The 23,197-nt window shown below is 42.5% G+C and overlaps 1 protein-coding gene across 1 annotated transcript; it reads left to right on the forward strand.

The window, feature by feature from the left end:
* The first annotated feature begins 2,738 nt into the window (after nt 1–2,738).
* On the forward strand, nt 2,739–18,783 carry CHRNA9 (cholinergic receptor nicotinic alpha 9 subunit). The gene is made up of 7 exons (XM_058193817.1): nt 2,739–3,357; nt 5,726–6,505; nt 8,633–8,644; nt 10,607–10,752; nt 12,273–12,427; nt 14,094–14,626; nt 18,218–18,783. Exons 1-7 carry the CDS (start codon nt 2,955–2,957, stop codon nt 18,781–18,783), a joined length of 2,595 nt encoding a protein of 864 aa, XP_058049800.1. The 5' UTR covers nt 2,739–2,954.
* The last annotated feature ends 4,414 nt before the right edge of the window (nt 18,784–23,197 follow it).

Below are 23,197 nucleotides of genomic sequence, written 5' to 3' on the forward strand. Positions count from 1 at the left end.
GTGAATTTTGCCCCATTGCAGGACCTTTCATGCCTCAGTTGTTAAAGGAATCACTGCAGTTAAAGTTAATGAAACAACTGTAACTTTGAACGGTCAGTAAATGAACTGTTGTAAGTCAAGGACAACTGTAAATCTTAGTTCTCTAGTCAAATTGCAGATAAGTGGCCCCCTCTTTAATAGCCCAGCTGATCATGTTTAACTATGGATGTAAAATATATCTTTTTGCCAACATACTATTTTTTGTAAACAAAACCTGAGTGGTTTTACTTTACAATTTAAAAAAAAAACGTGTTGAAAGACAAATAATTTAAAGTCTGGCAGGTAGAAATAAAATAATAGGGATTTTTAAAAAACAGGTACATGTTTAATGAAACATGGTGCTGCAATCTACTGCAAAAGAAGCTGATTGGTGAACTTGATGGCACGTAGACGAAAGGAAACCGGGTAACCACAAAGATGTTTTTCTTTTTATACCGGAAACACCTGCCACTCCAAAGAAAATAAAAAGTACTTCACTCAAACTGTCTTGAAGAGAAACCAAACACTTTTCTTCCTATCCATATATTTTAAATTTAATTGAACCAGGCAATTTATCTCAAGCAATTCTTCCAAATTGAAACAATGCATGGACAGGAAAACCAGTAGCAGGACTGTTTTCTAGAGGAAAATAGGCAGTTTCATATATATTTTTTTATGAAGCTGATTGCTATTCATGTTTACTCAGAAGTTACTCCGTCACTGAATCCTGAAAATGTGTGCAGTTCTTAATTTCCAGGAAAGTGGATTATTTATTTAGTTTAACAAATCCATACAATTATTTTTGGCAGAAGGGATTTTGCTTTCTTTCCAGATCTAAAAGAGAGTGAATGACCCAAAATCACCCAGCTGATTTCTGTGCCAAAGACAACTAGAACTAAGATTTGTCCATTCTTAGTCTTAAGCCTTAACTGAAGTGAATCATAAACTATGCTTAACTGATCACATTGGGCTAGCTTCAAATAACATCCAGTCTAATTATTCCCTAGAAATTCAAACACCCAGACCTGCATGGAATCTAATGGAATCTATTTCCCTGAATTTGGGAGAAAAACAATACTTGTCACCTTTCACAAAAGCAGTACGGTTTTTTTGTCCTTATCCAACAATACGAATACAAGTATTTCAGCCAAACCAAAAAGTTTATTAAAAGGGGAGGATACAGAAACCAATGATACATTCAGTATATGTGATACATCAGAAAGCAATAATCAAACAAATCATTGATTACACATAGAATTGAAACACAGTAAATACTGATTAAAGTTAACAAGTGGCAGATTTATAGGTTACATTACTCTTCCCCAGATGGATTTGTATCTTAAAAGTTGCAAGTGTATTTTCTTTTGTATTTCTCTTCAAAGTTGCCAGTGTATATTTTTTCTGTTGTATCTTTCTTAACACTTGAATGCGTATTCAAGGACTTCCAGAGTACACTCTTTATTGTTCAGTTGCTGAAAAGATTAGTTCTCACATACTAAAAACAAATGGCCTGAGCTCAGAACAAAAAAAAAAAAATGTTTTCTTGAACTTAGATTGCTAAAATGCTAATGACACCTTTACTAAAAAGCTAATAATGAAGCCTAACTCCAAAGATGCTTTTTCCAACTGGACTTTGAATTCAATAAAATCCAGTTGCCATTTGGGAGGGAAAAATCAATTTTAAGACAACCGTGACCTGGATGATCAAAAATCTGTATTTAAAATGAAGCCACAAAAATTCCAGATAATACAATTGAACATTGGTCCAGTTCATCCCAAAGGTGTTTTTTCAAGAGGCAACTGGACTTTCTGCTTTTTCTTTGAAGACGTTTCTCTTCTCATCCAAGAATGTTCCTCAGCTCTATAGTTGTAGGTAAATGTCTATGGAGATTCTCCGTCATCCAGGTCATGGTTGTCCAAAAGGTGCTTTTTCAAAAAGTCAAAAAGAGGGCTGTGAAAATATTTACAGACCCCTCACATTCTGGACATAAACTGTTTCAACTCCTATCCTCAAAACGACGCTATAGAGCACTGCACACCAGAACAACTAGACACAAGGAGGGTTTTTTCCCCAAAGGCCATCACTCTGCTAAACAAATAATTCCCTCAACACTATTTACTACATCTGCACTACTATTAATCTTCTCAGCGTTCCCATCACCCATTTCCTTCCACTTATGACTGTATGACTGTAACTTTGTTAATGGTATTCTTACGATTTATATTGATATTGTTTCCTGATTGCTTATTTGTATCTATGACTATCATTAAGTGTTGTAAGTGTTGTACCTTGATGAAGGTATTTTTTCTTTTATGTACACTGAGAGCATATGCACCAAGACAAATTCCTTGTGTGTCCAATCACACTTGGCCAATAAAAAAATCTATTCTATTCTATTCTATTTTCTGGAGGCCACTGGACTTTCTGTTTTTTCTTTGAAGACGTTTTGCTCCTCATCCAAGAAGCTCAGATGAAACCTCATCTTCAAGCTCTGAAGAACGAACTACAAATGGATTCTCCAATTTTTCACCAAAGCAAAATTTGGAGGAGGAAATACCTTTAGAGGCCTAACCAAGTTAACTTGGGCTCCATTTTTTTTTCCACAACGGCCTTTGGTGAGGCTTTAAAAAAAACAAACATTAGAAAGGTTTTAAATAAATTTGCTTTTAACCATTTAATCAGCTTGGACTCTGTGACTTTTTAAGCAAGAGCTCCCCATGCCACCCTGCCAAGCAGAGCTTGTTTCAAGGGTTGTGACTGCAGCATTCCTAATCTTTAATCCATCTAATGATAGCCGGGGGTCAGCCTCTTATCTAAAGAAGCTGCAAATTAGCCTTAAACTGTTTTGAATTTCGCGCCTCTAAACCGCCCTCCTGGCCACCCAAAGCTCGTGGCATGTCCATTTCAAAGAGGAGCCAATCAGAACACGCAAAGGATGCGCCCGATCGCTCATTGGCTGCTCCCAGGAGAGACACGCCCTCTTGCCTATAAAAAGGCCGCACTCGACCCTCGCAACTCACCTCAGTCGGAGGAGAGATTGCTGCGTGGCCTGAAAATGAACCGCTTCAGCCCCGTCATTTCCAGGCCCGAAGACCTCAATTGCTGCTTCTGGGACATACTGCTACTCCTCGCCGGGGAGCCGGCCTTCGAATTCCTGCGGGAAGCGCTCTCCGCTCCTCCCGGCGCGCCGGACGAGGCCTGGCCCGTCGATTCGCCTCACCGGGCCGATGGTTGCTTCGCCGAGACGTCGGAAGGCGGCTTAGGAGATGCTGCTCCGCCGGGAAAAGCCCGAAAGGATTTACCTCACGCTGATGAAAGGAGAGGCCTCCCCGATGACGGTAAGTAACGGGGGGGGGGGCAAAAAAAAGGGGGGTTCGGTTCTTTTTGGGCATGCGCAGAAAGCGGCGCGTGCCGAGGAGAAGGGACCATTTTCCCTCGTGTTTTTTTTTAAAGTTACGAGCATGCGTGCTAAGGGCGAACGATGGTTGGTTGTTTTTTTCCCTGAACGCATGCGCGAAGCGGTTTGCCTTTTTAAAAAAAAATCTTTTCCCTCCCTCTTCTGCGCTTGCGCGCCGAGGCTTGGAGGAAAACGCACGTGGCTTTTTGGGTGTCTCCGCGTTCTCACGGCCCTGGGCGATCTTTGGCTTGTCTGAATGTGCCGTTTGTTATCTGGGGGCTTTGGGACGAAGGTCTAAAGCTCTTGTTAAATTATTTTCCGTTCGATCCCCCTACCCGTTGCCTGGTCCTTACTGAACTGGAGGCGATATATGTTTCTTAAGAATGCCCTTTATATATTCTTAATGCATATATATATGCAGTAAAATATATTAAGTGCATTAAGTATATTATATATATATATATATATATATATATATATATATGTTTTCTGAGGTTTTCACGGGTGTTTGTATATAGGTCTTTGGTTGTTCGGGTTTTCTCCCGTGTAAAATTGGAAGTGTCTTGGCGACGTTTCGACGAAGTCTCATTCGTCATCTTCAGGCTTCAGCTTCGTGCTTCTGGGAGCAATGTGTGATTGCAGCTGTTTCTTCCTTCTTCCTCCACATTGCTCCCAGAAGCACGGCTGAAGCCTGAAGATGACGAATAGTGTGTGTATATATATATGCAGTAAAATATATTAAGTGCTTTTTAAGTGTGTGTGTGTGTATATATATACACACACACACACACACACTTAATATATTAAGTGCATTTTTAAGTATGTGTGTGTTTTTCTCGCTCCTCTTTTCGGCTGCCGACCCAGGAAATCGTTCGCAATTCGATGCGAAAACTCCAATTGGGAACTACAATTCCTAGACTGCATGACTAACTTTTGTTGCTTCTATCCTTACGATTTATATTATTGTTTCCCCGATTGCTTGTTTGTACCTCTGACTATCATTAAGTGTTGTACCTTCTGATTCTTGATGAAGGTATCTTTTATGTACACTAAGAGCATATGCACCAAGACAAATTCCTTGTGTGTCCAATCATACTTGGCCAATAACATTCTAAGATTCCTCCACCCCACCCCATACGCTTCTATGGGCTTTCAGACCTCTCTGGAGTTGGGGCGGCCAGCATGGAGATAAATTCTACTTAATTGAATTTATACCCCGCTCATCTCGCCTGCAAGGTGACTCGGTGGCGTACAAGTTTAATAAAATTAATAAATTTAACTTAAGCAGTTTTTTAAAAAGGGTATTTGGCTGCTTTTGAGATGAATGGGACCCAACGATTGCTTTATTTTGGAGCCTTTTTCGTACTGCATGGACTTTCTGTGCTGTGTTGTTTTTCCCCCCACAGTAAGCTTTAAAGCACATCCAGCGTTTGCCCTGCTATGTTGCATGGGAATGTTATTTGCAAATGGCCCCTTAAATGATTTTGCAACTCAGTTGCAAGGGAGGAGGATTGAGAGTTCTAATTAGATTTTTTTTTTAGTAGCTTGACTCAGCCTTACCTCCATCCCAGGTGGGGTACAATGAGGACCCAAATTATTGGGGGCAAGAGGCTGACTGTAAAACAGCTTAAGTGTTGTACCTTAATGAAGGTATCTTTTCTTTTTATGTACACTGAGAGCCTATGCACCAATTCCTTGAGTGTCCAATCATACTGGGCCAATAAAAAATAAAAAAAAATCTATTAAGAGAGGGCCATAAAGCACTAGGAAGCGGTATATAAGTCTTAAGTGCTAGTGCTATTATATTACTTTATTTAGACAATTTCCTTAGTTAGCCATAGGTAAGGAGCAATTGGGGAAAATGGCTACCAAAACTTCCTGACAATGACCTGTCTATTAGAGGCATTGCTCCCATTTAAAACTGTATATAAAGAATAGAATAGAATTTTTTATTGTAAGTGTGGTTGGACACACAAGGAATTTGTCTTGGTGCATATGCTCTCAGTGTACATAAAAGAAAAAATACCTTCATCAAGGTACAACACAACACTTAAATGATATTGTACAAATAGGGTACAAATAAGCAATCAGGAAACAATATCAATATAAATCGTAAGGATACAAGCAACAAAGTTACAGTCATAAGTGGAAGGTGATGGGAACGATGAGAAGATTAATAGTAGTGCAGGTTTAGTAAATAGTGTTTGTTAGAGCCAACCTTGCAAACCCCTGTTTATAGACTTTTTTTTTTAATGTTGCTATTTGTGGATAGTTGCTAATGGTTTCTTTTTTTTTTTCCTTCTTTCCAGGGGAATGGGCTACCGGAGGCCACCAAGCCCCCAGTGGCTTTCCTCCCCATCCTATAGGCCAGTGGTCTATACGGGCCTTGCGCCTACTTGAGCGGTCAGGGCACCCCAGGATTTGGAAAGCGTACAACGCGGGCTTGATGCTGTTCATCGCCTATCGAGTGACCGTACAGTTCCCCTCCGTTTGGCCCATCCCGGGATACCAGCTCCGAGGCTTTCTTCTGTCTCTGGATTCAGAAGGTTTCGCCGCAGCCAGAATACTGACCTACCTGTCTGGCCTTTCCTATCTATCCCAGACTTTCAATTTCCAGGATCCGCTGCAGGACTTGTTCACATCCCACATGATCGTCTGCATGCAGTGGCAGCGAGAACCTCCGATCCCGCTGAGCATGGATACCCTGGAATCGTTGCTGGGAGCCCTCGAAAGAGTCTGCGGCTGTTTCTACGAGTGCCTTATGTTTCGGGCGGCGTTTTTGCTGTCCTTCCACGCAGCCCTGCGGCCTAAAGAGATTGTGGCTAAGACCTGCACAAGATTCCATCCAGAACTGCTCTGCTTGGACGATATCGAAATGGAGGAAGACCGTGTCGGCCTTAACGTCACGGCCCCCGAGATGGGCGCAGGGCGCGTCACGTACTGGTTGCGATCCATGGAGCAACCGTGGCTTTGTCCTGTGCTGGCGCTCAAAAATTACTTGGCGGTGAGACCTGCTGGCGAAGGGCCTCTCTTCCTGTATGGCAATTGGCACCTGCTGTGCAAACGGCGATTCTTGGAAGTTTTTCACGGTGCTCTGAGAAGGCTTGATCTCCCCGCACAACGGTACCGCATACATTCCTTTTGGCTGGGTTCTCTCACCACGGCAGTGCGCTCTCGCGCCCCAGAGAGGATTATTCTTCATTTGGCCAGGTGGCCATGCAGGCCACTTCCTGGAAGGCCCAGGAGTTAATGGCCAGCTTAAAAAAAAAAAAAGCCACAAGCATCAAATTATATTGATTCTTGTGGCTTTCCTACAAAAGCCAGTGTTACTATGGATTGGCTTAATTCTTTTATCAATGATTGCAACATTGGGGGGTGGGATGGTATCTTGGAATCAACTGTTTCATAAAAGGGCTGTTTTCTAGGGAGACTGTTTTTTTTTCTAACAGTCATGACTTTGTTGTCTATTTCATATTGAAACAACAGTGTTGAGCTTTGGCTCTGAAATTTTGGACGCGGTGCTGAAATTCACCCCTTTGCTGTGGCTGCTGCATAACTACTTAAAAATTTCCTAGGGAAAAAGCCATGTAACCATGAAGACTAGCTAAGGGGTGGGATGGGGGGTTTATGCATTTACTGAGCTAGTGTGCAGTATTTTCGTAATGCCCTTACATTGCCCAAACAAATGCTACTGTATTCCTTTATTCCAGAATGGAATAAAGTCCTTTTGGTTCCTTTTGAGAAGGGAAAGGACTAGCTGCTTGTATTATTACATGATGTATTACCTAATAGATAGAACCCAAACGTATTTAGAATAGTGTTCCTGCAGAATCTGCATTTTAATGTTGCGCCTCTAATGAATGTGAAACTTATTTTTTCTTCTCTGCTATTAAAATGGATTTTGTAATGTTGAATAAAGTATATAAAACTTCGATTGGGGTCGAGATTTTATTTTCTAAAGCTTTTAACTCTTGTCACTATCTCCGTTATATTGCTCCATATATAAAAAAATTTTCATCTCCCTTTGGGATTCTCTGTGGTTCATTTTCTCCATGCCTTGAAAGTGAAATGGGAAGCTCGGGCGTGGATAGCACAGGAAATTACCTTCTTACACATGCATATTCAGTTTGGCAGCTACTAAGATTTACGGAGATACTTAGGTGGTTGTCCCAAAGGGCCTCTGTGGCTCAGACTGGTAAGACAGTCTGTTATTAACAGCAGCTGACTGCAATTACTGCAGGTTCAAGCCCCACCAGGCCCAAGGTTGACTCAGCCTTCCATCCTTTATAAGGTAGGTAAAATGAGGACCCAGATTGTTGGGGGGGCAATAAGTTGACTTTGTATATAATATACAAATGGATGAAGACTATTGCTTGACACTGTGTAAGCTGCCCTGAGTCTTCGGAGAATGCAAACCCAACTCCCTTCTACCACTGATGATGTTACCTAGCTGGGTCATGAAACGTCTGCAAGAAAACCACCAAGCTCAGAGAGCACCAAGGACCCCATAGTCTTTCTCCTCCTCCCCACAAACCCCACTCCCTTCTAGCACTGATGATGTTACCTAGTTGGGTCATGAAACCTCTGCAAGGAAACCACCAAGCTCAGAGAGCATCAAGGAACCCATAGACTTTTTTTTCCTCCTCCCCCCCCCTCCTCCTCCCCCCAAACCGCACCCCCCTTCTAGCGCTGATGATGTTACCTAGCTGGGTCATGAAACCTCTGCAAGAACTCCACTGCTAAAGGACCCTACAACGAACTCTGCTATAAATTGAGCCTCGGCAAGCAAATTCACCGTTGAAGGGCTGCCGGGAATAAGTTACAAGGAAAGGGTGGGGGAATGACTTTTTGAGTAGCAACCTTGTGGACATCTTCCACGGGACAGTGCCCGCATGTAATTCTAGGAACCGGAGGAAATGTGAGCGCTGAGCTTGAACTCCGTGCCGTCGCCCGCTTTCATCCCGATACCCTTCGCTTTTGTTCCTGTGGTGGCTCATTCTCAAGTTACCTGGCACGAGGGAGCAAGATCGCAAGACACCACACAAAAAAAGCGATCCTGCGGGGAAGACCGACCAATCTGGCTGCAACCTGGGAAACCTGCGATGGGTTTGCAAGGCGGAATCGTGGATTTTTTTCATGGGTAAAAAAACATGGTCATTTGTCCATCTCTGCCATGAGGGCTAATAGCATTTTGTCGCTCATGGTTTTCTCGGCAGGAATGATCCCAGGTAAGCAGGGGACTTGGCAGCCGGAGGAACGGCCGGGGAGAAAAGTTATAACGACAGATTGATCCCCTGCAGTGCTATCGTTTCCTTGATAGCAGGGGTGAAATTCAAATTTTTTCCCCTACTGCTTCGGTGGGCGTGGCAGGGGGAAGGATACTGCAAAATGCCCATTCCCTCCCCACACCTGGGAAAGGATATTGCAAAGTCCCCATTCCCTCCTCACTCCTGGAAGGACACTGCAAAATCTCCATTCCCTCCCCACTCCAGTGGGAACGAAATTGCAAAATCCCCATTCCCTCCCCACTCCTGGGGGAAAGATATTGCAAAATCTCCATTCCCTACCCACTCCAGGGGAAAGGATACTGCAAAATCCCCATTCCCACCCCACTCCAGGGAGAAGGATACTGCAAAATCCCCATTTCCTCCCCACTCCTGGGGAAAGATATTCAAAATCTCCATTCCCTTGGGGAAGGATACTGCAAAATCCCACTTCAATCTCCACTCCAGGGGACAGGATACTGCAAAATGCCCATTCCCACCCCACTCCTGAGGGAAGGATATTGCAAAATCCCCATTTCCTCCCCACTCCTGGGGGAAGGATACTGCAAAATCCCCATTCCCTCCCCACTCCAGGGAGAAGGATACTGCAAAATGCCCATTCCCTCCCCACTCCAGGGGGAAGGATACTGCAAAATGCCCATTCCCACCCCACTCCTGGGGGAAGGAAATTGCAAAATCTCCATTCCCTCCCCACTCCTGGGGAAGGATACTGCAAAATCCCCATTCCCACCCCACTCCTGGGGGAAAGATATTGCAAAATCCCCATTCCCACCCCACTCCAGGGAGAAGGATACTGCAAAATCCCCATTTCCTCCTCGCTCCTGGGGGAAAGATATTGCAAAATCTCCATTCCCTCCCCACTCCAGGGGGAAGGATACTGCAAAATGCCCATTCCCACCCCACTCCTGGGGGAAGGAAATTGCAAAATCTCCATTCCCTCCCACTCCTGGGGGAAGGATATTGCAAAATCTCCATTCCCTCCCCACTCCAGGGGAAGGATACTGCAAAATCCCCATTTCCTCCCCACTCCTGGGGGAAAGATATTGCAAAATCCCCATTCCCTCCCCACTCCAGGGGGAAGGATACTGCAAAATCCCCCTTCAATCTCCACTCCAGGGGGAAGGATACTGCAAAATCCCCATTCCCACCCCACTCCAGGGGGAAGGATACTGCAAAATCTCCAGTCCTTCTCCACTCCTGGGGAAGAATACTGCAAAATCTCCATTCCCACCCCACTCTGGGGCCAGCCAGAGGTGGTATTTGCCGGTTCTCCGAACTGCTTAAAATTTCTGCTACCAGTTCTCCAGAACCTGTCAGAACCTGCTGGATTTCACCCCTGCTTTATAGATCAGTGGGAATCGCAGCTTCCAGAAGGAACCTATACAGGTAGTCCCCAGTTGGGGGGGGGTCGTACATTTACGACCCCAATTGAGCCCAACATTTTAGGTTGCTAAGTGAAAACATTTGTTAAGTGAGTTTTCCTCCACTTTCACGACCTTTCTTGCTCTTAAGTGAAGCCGTGCAGTTGTTAAGTTAAATGCATTTTGCTCCGTTTCGTTGCCACCGTTGCTAAGTGAATCGGTGCAGTTGTTAAACTGGTAAAAAAAAAAAACCCGGTTGTTAAGTGAATCTGGCTTTTCCATTGACTTTCCTCGTCAGAAGGTCGCAAAAGCGGATCATGTGACTCTAGGACATTGCAACGGTCATAATTACCGATTGCCGAGCGTCTGAATTTGGATCAAGTGACCAGGGGGATGCGGGGAAGTACGGTCGTTAAGTTGAGGATTACCTGAATCTTTCCATCTTGTTGCCGGCCAATTTCCCCCCCCCGAACGCCACAATTGTTTGCACCGATCTTTTTCAAACGTCCGTTTTGAACAATTTTAAATTTTGGTTCCCACCCAGGCACTGACGCAGCCCAAGGAAAATATGCTCAGATGCTGTTTAATGAGCTGTTTGAAGGCTACTCCAATGCTCTACGACCCGTTGAAGATACAGATATGGTTCTGAATGTTACCCTTCAGATCACGTTGTCCCAAATAAAAGATATGGTAAGCATCGGAATAAGGTAGGCAGAATAATAAACGTCGACCTCTCCAATTCAGATCTCGTTGGGTTAGTTGGAATTTAAGCTGACAGTTCATATGCAGAATAACAGAGTTGGAAGGGACCTTGGAGGTCTTCTAGTCCAACCCAACTACTAACTTAATAACTGCACTGATTCACTTAACAACTGTGGCAAGAAAGTTGGTAAAATGGGGCAAAGCTCATTGAACAAACGTCCCGCATAACAACAGAAATTTGGGGCTCAACTGTGACCATAAGCCAAGGACTATCTGTATGTATCCACGCGATTTTCATCTTATGGTGGCAGGAAGGTCATGATAAAGAGAGAAATTGAAGGGATAAGAAAACACCAGGAAATCTGAAGCGGTAGATTGACCACAGATAATATTAGAATAGATGAACTGCCAGCCGAAACTGGTATCGGGCACTGTCCGGTCTGCAATACGCTGAGATGTCTAATAAATTATATACTTATTAATAAGCAAATGGAGACATGGATTGTTTTTATTTAGAGACGCGGTGGCTCAGTGGCTAAGACGTTGAGCTTGTCGATCGAAAGGTCGGCAGTTCAGCGGTTCGAATCCCTAATGCCGCATGACGGGGTGAGCTCCCGTGACTTGTCCCAGCTTCTGTCAACCTAGCAGTTCGAAAGGACGTAAAAAATGCAAGTGGAATAGAATAGAATAGAATAGAATAGAATAGAATAGAATAGAATAGAATAGAATAGAATAGAATAGAATAGAATAGAATAGAACTTATTGGCCAAGTGTGATTGGACACACAAGAAATTTGTTTTGGTGCATATGCTCTCAGTGTACATAAAAGAAAAGAAAAAGAAAAAAAATACCTTCATCAAAGGTACAACATTTACAACTCAAATGATGGTCATAGGTTGCAATTTAACCCTTAGTGATAGCAACAAAAAGTTATAGTCATACAGAATAGAATAGAATAGAATAGAATAGAATAGAATAGAATAGAATAGAATAGAATAGAATTTTTTATTGGCCAAGCGTGATTGGACACACAAGGAATTTGTCTTGGTGCATATACTCTCAGTGTGCATAAAAGAAAAGATACGTTCATCAAGGTACAACATTTACAACACAATTGATGGTCAATATATCAATATAAATCATAAGGATTGCCAGCAACAAAGTTACAGTCATACAGTCATAAGTGGAAAGAGATTGGTGATGAAAACGATGAGAAGATTAATAGTAGTGTAGATTAGTAGTGTAAATAGTTTGACATTGAAAAATAGGGACCGCCTTTGGTGGGAAGGTAGCAGCGTTCCGTGCGCCTTTGGCGTTGAGTCATGCCGGCCACATGACCACGGAGACGTCTCCGGACAGTGCTGGCTCTTCAGCTTTGAAACCGCTCCCTAGAGTCAGGAACGACTAGCACCTATGTGCGAGGGGAACCTTTACCTTTACCTTAAGTTCTGGCAGGTCAGATAGACACCTTCCAATGTTCCCAAGCTAAGGCTGTCATTCTCTTATAGGATGAGAGAAACCAAATTTTGACAGTCTACCTCTGGATCCGCCAGACGTGGCATGATGCCTATCTGAAGTGGGACAAAGACAGATACGATGGATTAGATTCCATCCGGATCCCCAGCAATCTGGTATGGAGACCAGACATTGTACTCTACAACAAGTAAGTCTGCCTGGAGTGTATTTGCTCAGTGGTTTGCAGGTTCCTGCATCGTGTGAGAGTTATCTTTTCAAAGCCTATCCCCCCCCCCAACCCCCAAGAACCCGGTAATTAATTTTGGTGCAAGAAGCTCAGAGACCCTTCTGAGAAGTGAAAAGAGGTGTTTTTTTTAAATTTACATTTATATCCCGCCCTTCTCCGAAGACTCAGGGCGGCTTACAGTGTATAAGGCAATAGTCTCATTCTATTTGTATATTTACAAAGTCAACTTATTGCCCCCCCAACAATCTGGGTCCTCGTTTTACCTACCTTATAAAGGATGGAAGGCTGAGTCAATCTCGGGCCGGGCTTGAACCTGCAGTAATTGCAGGCTGCTGTGTTCTAATAACAGGCTTCTAACAGCCTGAGCTATCCCGGCCCCCCAAAAGCCAGTCCCTGCAACCATCAAAGACAGTTGAATTATTTTGGTTCATTCAATTTAAATTAATATTAATGGAATGGTGGCCAAGAAAAATAAAATAAAGTCAATCCGTAAATACATCATCATCATCTTTTAATGATCCCATAAATCCTTACGGGGTGGAATCTGGGCAACTGAGTACAGTTAGCAGAGTGTTTACTGGCCAGGCGCCCTTCCTGTCGCCAATGCGGAGTTTCATTCAGCAGATATATTCTCAGTGTGGCCAGAGAGCGAAATACTTGCCTCTACCTAGGATCGAACTCACAGCCTCCTGATTGTGAGCGAGAGCGCCACCTCTAGGCCACTGCACCACTCCTCAATCCAGAAACATGAATTACAATAGTTTTGACCAAAGTGTGGTCCCCAATAATAAAAGTAAGTGAATGAAATGATCAATACAACGTTGAATTGTCCTGCGGCGAATTGTGCTAGACCCCTTGAGGAGGCAAACCAGGGGTGAAATGCTCCCGGTTCGGACTGGATCGCCCGATCCAGTAGCGATGGCGGTGGGCGGTTTGGAGAACCAGTAGCAAAAATCCCTGCCCCACCCCATGCCCAGCTGAGCCGCACGATCATCAGAGATTTTTTTTTTACTTTTAAAAGCATTTTTTCTTCAGCCAAAAAAATGCTTTTAAAAGTAAAAAAAAAAAGCCTCTGATGATTGCGCGGCTTAGCTGGGATCGTCAGAGCCTTTTAAAAGCATTTTTTCTACAACCTCTTTGGCCGAAGAGGTTGTCGAAAAAATGCTTTTAAAAGGCTCTGACATCCCAGCTGAGTTGCCTGATCGTCAGAGGCTTTTTTTCTTTTAAAGGCAAAAAAAAATGCTTTTAAAAACAAAACAAAAGCCTCTGACAATCAGGCAACTCAGCTGGGATCATCAGAGCCTTTTAAAAGCATTTTTTTTCTACCGAAGGCTCTGACAATCAGGCAACTCAGCTGGGATGTCAGAGCTTTTTAAAAGCATTTTTTTACAACCTCTTCGACTGAAGAGATTGTAGAAAAAAATGCTTTTATAAGTAAAAAAAAAAAAGTTGACCATGCCCACCCAATCACATTAACCGCCCCCGCCCACCAAGCCACGCCCACAGAACCGGTAGTAACAATTTTTACATTTCACCACTGAGGCAAACCTTCATAGTCAAGATAATTCCACTCTTCATAACACCGGGTGTGTTGCCGTGCGTTCTTCTTCCTTTTTTTTTGTTTTAGGGCTGACGACGACTTTTCCGAACCGGTGAACACAAACATCGTCTTGAGGTACGACGGGAAGATCACGTGGGACTCGCCCGCCATCACCAAAAGTTCCTGCGTGGTAGACGTATCCTACTTCCCTTTCGATAGCCAGCAGTGCAATCTCACCTTCGGCTCGTGGACTTACAACGGGAATCAAGTGGACATCTTCACCATGCTGGACTCGGGCGACCTCTCGGACCTCATCGAAGACGTGGAGTGGGAGATCCATGGCATGCCGGCGATTAAGAACGTGGTTACGTACGGTTGTTGTTCCGAGCCTTATCCAGACGTTACCTTCACGCTCATCTTGAAGAGGAAGTCGTCTTTCTATATCTTTAACCTGCTGCTTCCTTGTCTCTTGATATCATTCCTAGCTCCGCTGGGATTCTACCTCCCTGCGGACTCGGGAGAGAAAGTATCGCTCGGAGTTACGGTACTCCTTTCGCTGACCGTCTTCCAGCTCATGGTTGCGGAAAGCATGCCGCCTTCTGACAACGTGCCCTTGATAGGTAGGTCCTTATATTTTTTTTTGAACCCCGAAATAAGTGCTTGGCCTTATTTTTGGAGAGGTCTTATTATTTTGGGGTGCTTGGAGGAAACCAGAGGAAATGTGGCAGGGACCATCTGCACATGCGTTTAATTATTTTCAGGGAGGGCTTGTTTTCTTTTTCTTAAAAAATAATTTTAATTAGACTTTTAACTTTTAAGAACAAAATAAAGAAAAGTACAACAAAAAACAAAAAACACATTAAAAGTACAGAATACTATAAAGCGTGGAACAAATTATATGATTGGTTCAAAAAAAAAGAAATCAAAATAATAAATTAGAATGTTAATCTAGTTAAGTTAAAACTAGGAAGTGTAAATTACTGAATAGTGTTAACCGGATAAGGATGGTTTGGTAAATAGATACCAATGTAAATATAAGCAAGTAGAGGATCGATTGAATAAGAACAGAGAATATATATCTATGTTGCTAGGGCAAGCTGTAAAATAATATATGATGTACGGAGGGCTTATTTTCAAGGGGGTGTTATTTTAGTGCATGCGCTCAAAAGCCCAATTGGGCTTATTATCAGGGGATGTCTTATTTTTGGGGAAAAGGTAACTTCCACTTGCTCCTGGGGAGGAAAACTGTGGCAAAGTTAGACAGCTTACTAAAAAGCAGAGACATCAGCCTGCCAACAAAAGTGTGTATAGTCAAGGCTATGGTTTTCCCAGTTGCAATGGATGGCTGTGAAAGTTGGACCGTAAGAAAGGCTGAGCGCCAAAGAATTGAGGCCTTTGAACTCTGGTGCTGGAGAAGACTCCTGCGAGTCCCTTGGACAGCAAGGCGATCCAACCAGTCAGTCTTAGAGGAGATCAACCCCGACTGCTCTTTAGAAGGCCAGATCCTGAAGAGGAAACTCAAATACTTGGGCCACCTAATGAGAAGGAAGGACTCACTGGAGAAGAGCCTAATGCTGGGAAAGATTGAGGGCAAAAGAAGAAGGGGACGACAGAGAACGAAGTGGCTGGATGGAGTCATTGAAGCAGTTGGCGTGAGCTTAAATGGACTCCAGAGGATGGTAGAGGAAAGGAAGGCCTGGAGGAACGTTGTCCATGGGGTCGCGATGGTCAGACACGACTTCGCGATGAACAAAAACAATATAACTTCCAGGAGAGAAATTTCCATTGGGGTCAGCTTCAAAAGTATCCATTTTAGAGGTAGTCCTCAACTTACACAGTTCAGTTAGTGACTGAAAAAAAAGTGACTTATGTCCATTTTTCACAGTTACAGCCCTGGTCGCACATCCCTGTGACCACATGATCAAAATTCAGATGCTTGTCAACTGGTCCATATTTACCACAGTTGCAGGGTCGTGTGATCCCCTTTTGTGACAAGCAAAGTCCATGGGGAACCCAGATTCACTTAACAACGGGGGAAGAAAAATCGTATAATGGGGCAAAACTGACTTAACCAATTTCTCAGCAGCAGAGATATTGGGCTCCACGGTACGCCGAGGACTACCTGTATAATAGCAGAACAACAGAGTTGGAAGGGACCTTGGGGGTCTTCTAGCCCAACCCTATACTGTTTCAGACAAATGGTTGTCCAATCTCTTCCTAAAAACCTCCAGCAATGGAGCACACACGATACTTCCTCCAAAGTCCGCAGAATCATATATGAAAACACCTGCTGATAGTAAAGCTACGATCTGGGCTCCAAACAACTAATTGATTCTAAGCGGGAACAAAAAATATTGAAGAACCATTTAGCTCTGCTGCCATCTAGCAGTCATCTCAAGATGATATTTTTTAGTGAATGGTGTCTTCCAGAACACAGACGCAAAAAGGGTAGAGTAGAGTGAGTAGAGTAGAGTAGAATAGGGAAGGGAAGACAATAGAGAATTATTGTTGTTGTTAGTTGCGAAGACGCGTCCGACCCATCGCGACCCCATGGATAACGTTCCTCCAGGCCTTCCTGTCCTCTACCATCCTCTGGAGTCCATTTAAGCTCACGCTGACTGCTTCAGTGACTCCATCCAGCCACCTCGTTCTCTGCCCAGCCACCTTGTTCTTTGCAATAGAAAATAGAATAGTATAGAATAGAATAGAATAGAATAGAATAGAATAGAATAGAACAGAACAGAACAGAACAGAACAGAACAGAACAGAACGATAGGATAGGATAGGATAGGATAGGATAGGATAGGATAGGATAGGATAGGATAGAAAATAGAATAGAATAGAATAGAATAGAATAGAATAGAATAGAATAGAATAGAATAGAATAGAATAGAATAGAATAGAACAGAACAGAACGATAGGATAGGATAGGATAGGATAGGATAGGATAGGATAGAAAATAGAATAGAATATGGAATATACAATAGAAGAACAGAACAGAACAGAAGGATAGGATAGGATAGGATAGGATAGAAAATAGAATAGAATAGAATAGAATAGAATAGAATAGAATAGAATAGAATATAGAATATACAACAGAAGAACAGAACAGAACAGAAGGATAGGATAGGATAGAAAATAGAATAGAATAGAATAGAATAGAATAGAATAGAATAGAATAGAATAGAATAGAATAGACAACAGAATAGAATAGAATAGACAACAGATAGGATAGAAAATAGAATAGAATAGAATAGAATAGAATAGAATAGAATAGAATAGAATAGAATAGAATAGAATAGACAACAGAATAGAATAGAATAGACAACAGATAGGATAGAAAATAGAATAGAATAGAATAGAATAGAACATAGAATATACAACAGAAGAACAGAACAGAACAGAAGGATAGATAGGATAGGATAGGATAGGATAGGATAGGATAGGATAGAGAATAGAATAGAATAGAAAATAGAATAGAATATAGAATATACAAAGAAGAACAGAACAGAAGGATAGGATAGGATAGAAAATAGAATAGAATAGAATATAGAATATAGAACAGAAGAACAGAACAGATTAGAATAGAATCTGGAAGGGACCTTGGAGGTCTTCTAGTCCAGCCCCCTGCTCATGCAGAAGAACCTGCTTGAGCAAGGGGCCCTAATTCCATTTTATTAATGCAAACCTATTTTAAACCACAAATGTCCCTAAACTCGGCTCTAAGGCAGCTGGGCACTTCCTAAAGAACTGAATTATTGATAACAGAGGGACTGGATTGCATGAAGACAGAGTTGTTTATTAAATTTGCCTCCCACTGTTGCCATGGTTGTTGGTTTTTTTTGCTGCTATGGTCAGGTGGTTTACATTTGGATGGCTGACTCACATTTACGACGGTCACCATGCCCCGGGGGGAGGGGTGTGTGTCACACGATCCCCTTTTGCGACCTTCTGGCGAGAAAGCAGACTCAGCGGGAAAAACCAGAGTTACTTAACAAACGTTGTTCCTAATTGAACAACAACGGCGATTCGCTTAACAGTGGTGGCGAGGAAAGTCGTAAGACGGGGGCCAACCTCGCTTAACGAATATCTCACCTAGCCCTAGTGGCAGAAATTTGGGGCTCGATTGCGGTCGTACGCAGGGGTGGGGGAACGAGCCGTATTTCACTTGTTCTTTTTTTGTGTGTGTGACTCTAATTTTTATATCCTAGGGAAGTATTACATCGCCACCATGACAATGATCACTGCGTCGACCGCGTTGACCATCATTATAATGAATATTCATTATTGTGGTTCGGGGGCCAAGCCTGTCCCGCATTGGGCAAGAGTGATCATTCTGGATTACATGTCCAAGATCTTTTTTGTGTACGATGTGGGTGAAAACTGCACCAGTATGCAGTGCGCGGGAGACCAGGACTTGGCAACAACGCAACCAGCCCACGCAAGTCCAACAGAGCAAGATGGATGTGAAGAGAGAAGGAAGGCCCTTCTTAAGGCGGGCATGAGGGACGGGGACCCCCTCAAGAAGAAGCCGATGGATGGAGAGAACGAGGCGAACGGACTCGGGATCCGGGACCCGGTTGTCTGCTGCTCTTGTTACCGAGCGTTGGTCAAGAATATCGAATATATTGCCGATTGCGTGAGGCGCCACAAAGCCAACCACGCCAAAGGAATGGAATGGAAAAAAGTCGCCAAAGTGATGGACCGTTTCTTCATGTGGATTTTTTTCCTTATGGTCTTCTTCATGAGTGTTTTGGTTATCGGGAAAGCTTTTTAAGGAAAACGAAAAAATAAAAAACAAAAAAATCAACCCAGTAACAACAGGGCTGCAATTCTGATACGTGTTTCCAGAGATCGTGGTTTTTAATTTTTTTTTAAAAAAATAATTTGAATCATAGAATAGAATAGAATAGAATAGAATAGAATAGAATAGAATAGAATAGAATAGAATAGAATAGAAATAAATGGAATGGAATGGAATGGAATGGAATGGAATGGAATGGAATGGAATAGAATAAAATAGAAATAAATGGAATTGAATGGAAAAGAATAAAATAGAAATAAATGGAATAGAATGGAATAGAATAGAATAGAATAGAATAGAATAGAATAGAATAGAATAGAAATAAATGGAATGGAATGGAATGGAATGGAATAGAATAAAATAGAAATAAATGGAATGGAATAGAAAAGAATAAAATAGAAATAAATGGAATAGAATGGAATGGAATGGAATGGAATGGAATGGAATAGAATAGAATAGAATAGAATAGAATAGAATAGAATAGAAAATATGGAATGGAATACAATAGAATAGAATAGAGTGGAGTGGAATGGAATGGAATGGAATGGAATAGAAATAAATGGAATGGAATGGAAAAGAATAAAATAGAAATAAATGGAATAGAATGGAATAGAATAGAATAGAATAGAATAGAATAGAATAGAATAGAATAGAATATAATATAAAATATGGAATGGAATACAATAGAATAGAATAGAATAGAATAGAGTGGAATGGAATGGAATGGAATGGAAAAGAATAAAATAAAAATAAATGGAATAGAATGGAATAGAATAGAATAGAAAATATGGAATGGAATAGAATAGAATAGAATAGAATAGAATAGAATAGAAATAAATGGAATGGAATGGAATAGAATAGAATAGAATAGAAAATATGGAATGGAATAGAATAGAATAGAATAGAATAGAATAGAATAGAATAGAATAGAATAGAATAGAATAGAATTTTTTATTGGCCAAGTGTGATTGGACACACAAGGAATTTGTCTTGGTGCATACGCTCTCAGTGAAAAGAAAAGATACATTCATCAAGAATCATAAGATACGACACTTAATGATAGTCACAGTGTAGAAATTGAACACTTAATGATACAACACAATGATAGTCATAGGGTACAAATAAGCAATCAGGAAACAATATCAATATAAATCATAAGGATACAAGCAACAAAGTTACAGTCATACAGTCATTAAGTGGAAGGAGATGGGTGATGCGAACAATGAGAAGATTACCAATTTGAATTACTAAAATAATTCATTTAAAAAAAATATATACATTTTTTTTTCTTTAACATATTATATGTATTTAGTAAAAAGATACCAGGCTCGTATTATCTTATGTGGTGGACATGTCCAAAGGCAAAAAAAAATTTGGACAAAAAGACATAAATGGTGAGAGAAAATGATAAAGCAACACGCAGATTTAAAGCCAGAAATATTTTTGTTAGGTATATTGCCAGAAAAATATGATAAAGGGAATGTATATTTAATATTACATGTTTGGACAGCAGCAGCAGCAGTGAGAATTGTATTTGCATAAAACTGGAAAAATGAGCAAACTCCTACGGATGAAAATATAATTTAAAAAATATTAGATTGTGCAGCAATGGATAGGTTAACACTAAAGATGAAGGACAAAGCAGACGCAGAATATTTTTCTTAACTTGGGATTTGTTTTATCAATGGTTAGATAATAAAGGTAGAAGTTAGAAGCTGGTAAAATGATTCATTTTAATAATTTTGATTAGAATAGAATAGAATAGAATAGAATAGAATAGAATAGAATAGAATAGAATAGAATTTTTATTGGCCAAGTGTGATTGGACACACAAAGAATTTGTCTTGGTGCATATACTCTCAGTGTACATAAAAGAAAAGATACGTTCATCAAGGTACAACATTTACAACACAATTGATGGTCAATATATCAATATAAATCATAAGGATTGCCAGCAACAAAGTTACAGTCATACAGTCATAAATGGAAAGAGATTGGTGATGGGAACGATGAGAAGATTAATAGTAGTGCAGATTTAGTAAATAGTCTGACAGTGTTGAGGGAATTATTTGTTTAGCAGAGTGATGGCCTTCGGGAAAAAACTGCTCTTGTGTCTAGTTGTTCTGGTGTGCAGTGCTCTATAGCGTCGTTTTGAGGGTAGGGGTTGAAACAGTTTATGTCCTGGATGCGAGGGATCTGTAAATATTTTCACGGCCCTCTTCTTGATTCGTGCAGGATACAGGTCCTCAATGGAAGGCAGGTTGGTAGCCATTATTTTTTCTGCAGTTCTAATGATCCTCTGAAGTCTGTGTCTTTCTTGTTGGGTTGCAGAACCGAACCAGACAGTTATAGAGGTGCAAATGACAGACTCAATAATTCCTCTATAGAAGTATATTATAGGTAGTCCTTGCTTTCCAACAGCTTGTTTAGTGACCGCTGTTACACGATGACCATTTTTCACACCGATGACCGTGGCAGAATCCCCGTGGTCACGTGGTTTACTTTCTGATGCTTGGCCACGGATTCACATCTACGACAGTTGCAGTGTCCCGGGATCACGTCATGAAAGTCGATGTGGAAAACGGATCCCCTTAACAGCCACGTTCCTCATTTAAGGACTGCAGAGACTCAGTTAACAAATGCGGCAAGAAAAGTCGTAAAACGGGGCAAAGCTCGCTTAATGAATTTCTCACATCAATTTTGGGCTCAGCTGCGGTCAGAGGTTGAGGACTTGCCTGTATTGGATGTTCTCTAGCCTAGCAATGAAACAACCATTCAGTTATTTTGTGAGCAGAACAGTCGTAGGTTTCAATTTTCTTCGCTACCGGTTTGCTATTGGGAGCACGCAGGTTCACGTGCTCGCTTTGCAAGCGTGTGGCACTTCTGCGCATGAGCAGAGTGTTTTTGATGATGTCTGGGTGGGTGGGCGGAGCCTCCCACTCCTGCCGCTACCGGTTCGCCAGGTTCGCTACTAATTCGCTACTGGTTCGCTCGCTACCAGTTTGCTACTGGTTCGCTACTGGTTTGCCCGCTACCAGTTCACTACCAGTTTGCCCGCTACCGGTTCTCCCACTACCAGTTCACTACCAGTTTGCCCGCTATCGGTTCTCCCGCTACCAGTTCGCTACCAGTTTGCCCGCTACCGGTTCTCCCGCTACCAGTTCACTACCAGTTTGCCCGCTACCGGTTCTCCCGCTACCAGTTCACTACCAGTTTGCCCGCTACCGGTTCTCCTGCTACCAGTTCACTACCAGTTTGCCTGCTACCGGTTCTCCCGCTACCAGTTCACTACCAGTTTGCCCGCTACCGGTTCTCCCGCTACCAGTTCGCTACCAGTTTGCCCGCTACCGGTTCTTCCGCTACCAGTTCACTACCAGTTTGCCCGCTACCGGTTCGCTACCAGTTCGCCCACTACCAGTTCGCCCCGGTTCGGCTGAACCCATAGCAACCGACCACTGAAGCAGAACCTGTGTAATTAGGAATTGAGTTTGTAACTTGAAGCACTAAACGTGGAAATAAATGCAAGCAAATGTGCTCAGAACAATCATTCGTAACGTTCAGTTGGCACACATAACACAAATATCTGGTCCGGCATTTGAGGAAAGCTGGCTGAGGAATTCTGGGAATTGAAGTCCACAAGTCTTAAAGTTGCCAAGGTTGGAGACCCCTGTTTTACACCAAGGCAGGAACAACTAAGGGCAGGGGTGGGGCTGCTGGGGGTTCGCAGGGGTTTGTGAGAACCTGTAGCTAAGATTCTGTGCAGTTCGGAGAACCCTCAAATCCCATTTCTGGTTGCCCCCCCCAGGAGTCCCCACGCGGCCCGTTTTGGATGCAGATAAGTGCAGGGCGTAGGGGAGGGCAAAAAACGGGCTTACCGGAAGTTCAGTAAGGCCAGAAATGGGCCCATTTCCAGCCTCCAGAGGACCTGTTTTCACCCTTCCGGAGGCTCAAGAAAAACCTCCGGAGCCCGGGGAGGAATGTGGTGGCTCAGGAGCTAGGATGTTGAGTTTGTTGATTGAAAGGTCGGCAGCTCAGTGGTTCGAATCTCTAGTGCTGCCGTGTAATGGGGTGAGCTCCTGTTACTTGTCCCAGCTTCTGCCAACCTAGCAGTTCGAAAGCACGTAAAAAATGCAAGTAGAAAAAATAGGGACCACCTTTGGTGGGAAGGTAACAGCATTCTGTGCGCCTTTGGCGTTGAGTCATGCCGGCCACATGACCACGGAGACGTCTTCGGACAGCGCTGGCTCTTCGGCTTTGAAACGGAGATGAGCACTGCCCCCTAGAGTCGGCAACAACTAGCACGTATGTGTGAGGGAACCTTTACCTTTACCTTTAGCAGGTGTTTGAGGCCACTTGGAGGTTTGTCTGTATCCTCGGGGTCATCTGA

Source organism: Ahaetulla prasina, chromosome 8, assembly GCF_028640845.1.
Source record: "Ahaetulla prasina isolate Xishuangbanna chromosome 8, ASM2864084v1, whole genome shotgun sequence".
NCBI lineage: Eukaryota > Metazoa > Chordata > Lepidosauria > Squamata > Colubridae > Ahaetulla > Ahaetulla prasina.

Excerpts from the sequence above, each read along its gene's own strand:
- CHRNA9 (XM_058193817.1), top strand. The coding sequence starts at position 2,955 with ATGCGCCCGATCGCTCATTGGCTGCTCCCAGGAGAGACACGCCCTCTT. Across the intron at positions 3,358-5,725 it reads GAGAGGCCTCCCCGATGACG|GGGAATGGGCTACCGGAGGC; the intron begins GTAAGTAACGGG and ends CCTTCTTTCCAG. Across the intron at positions 14,627-18,217 it reads TGACAACGTGCCCTTGATAG|GGAAGTATTACATCGCCACC; the intron begins GTAGGTCCTTAT and ends TTTATATCCTAG.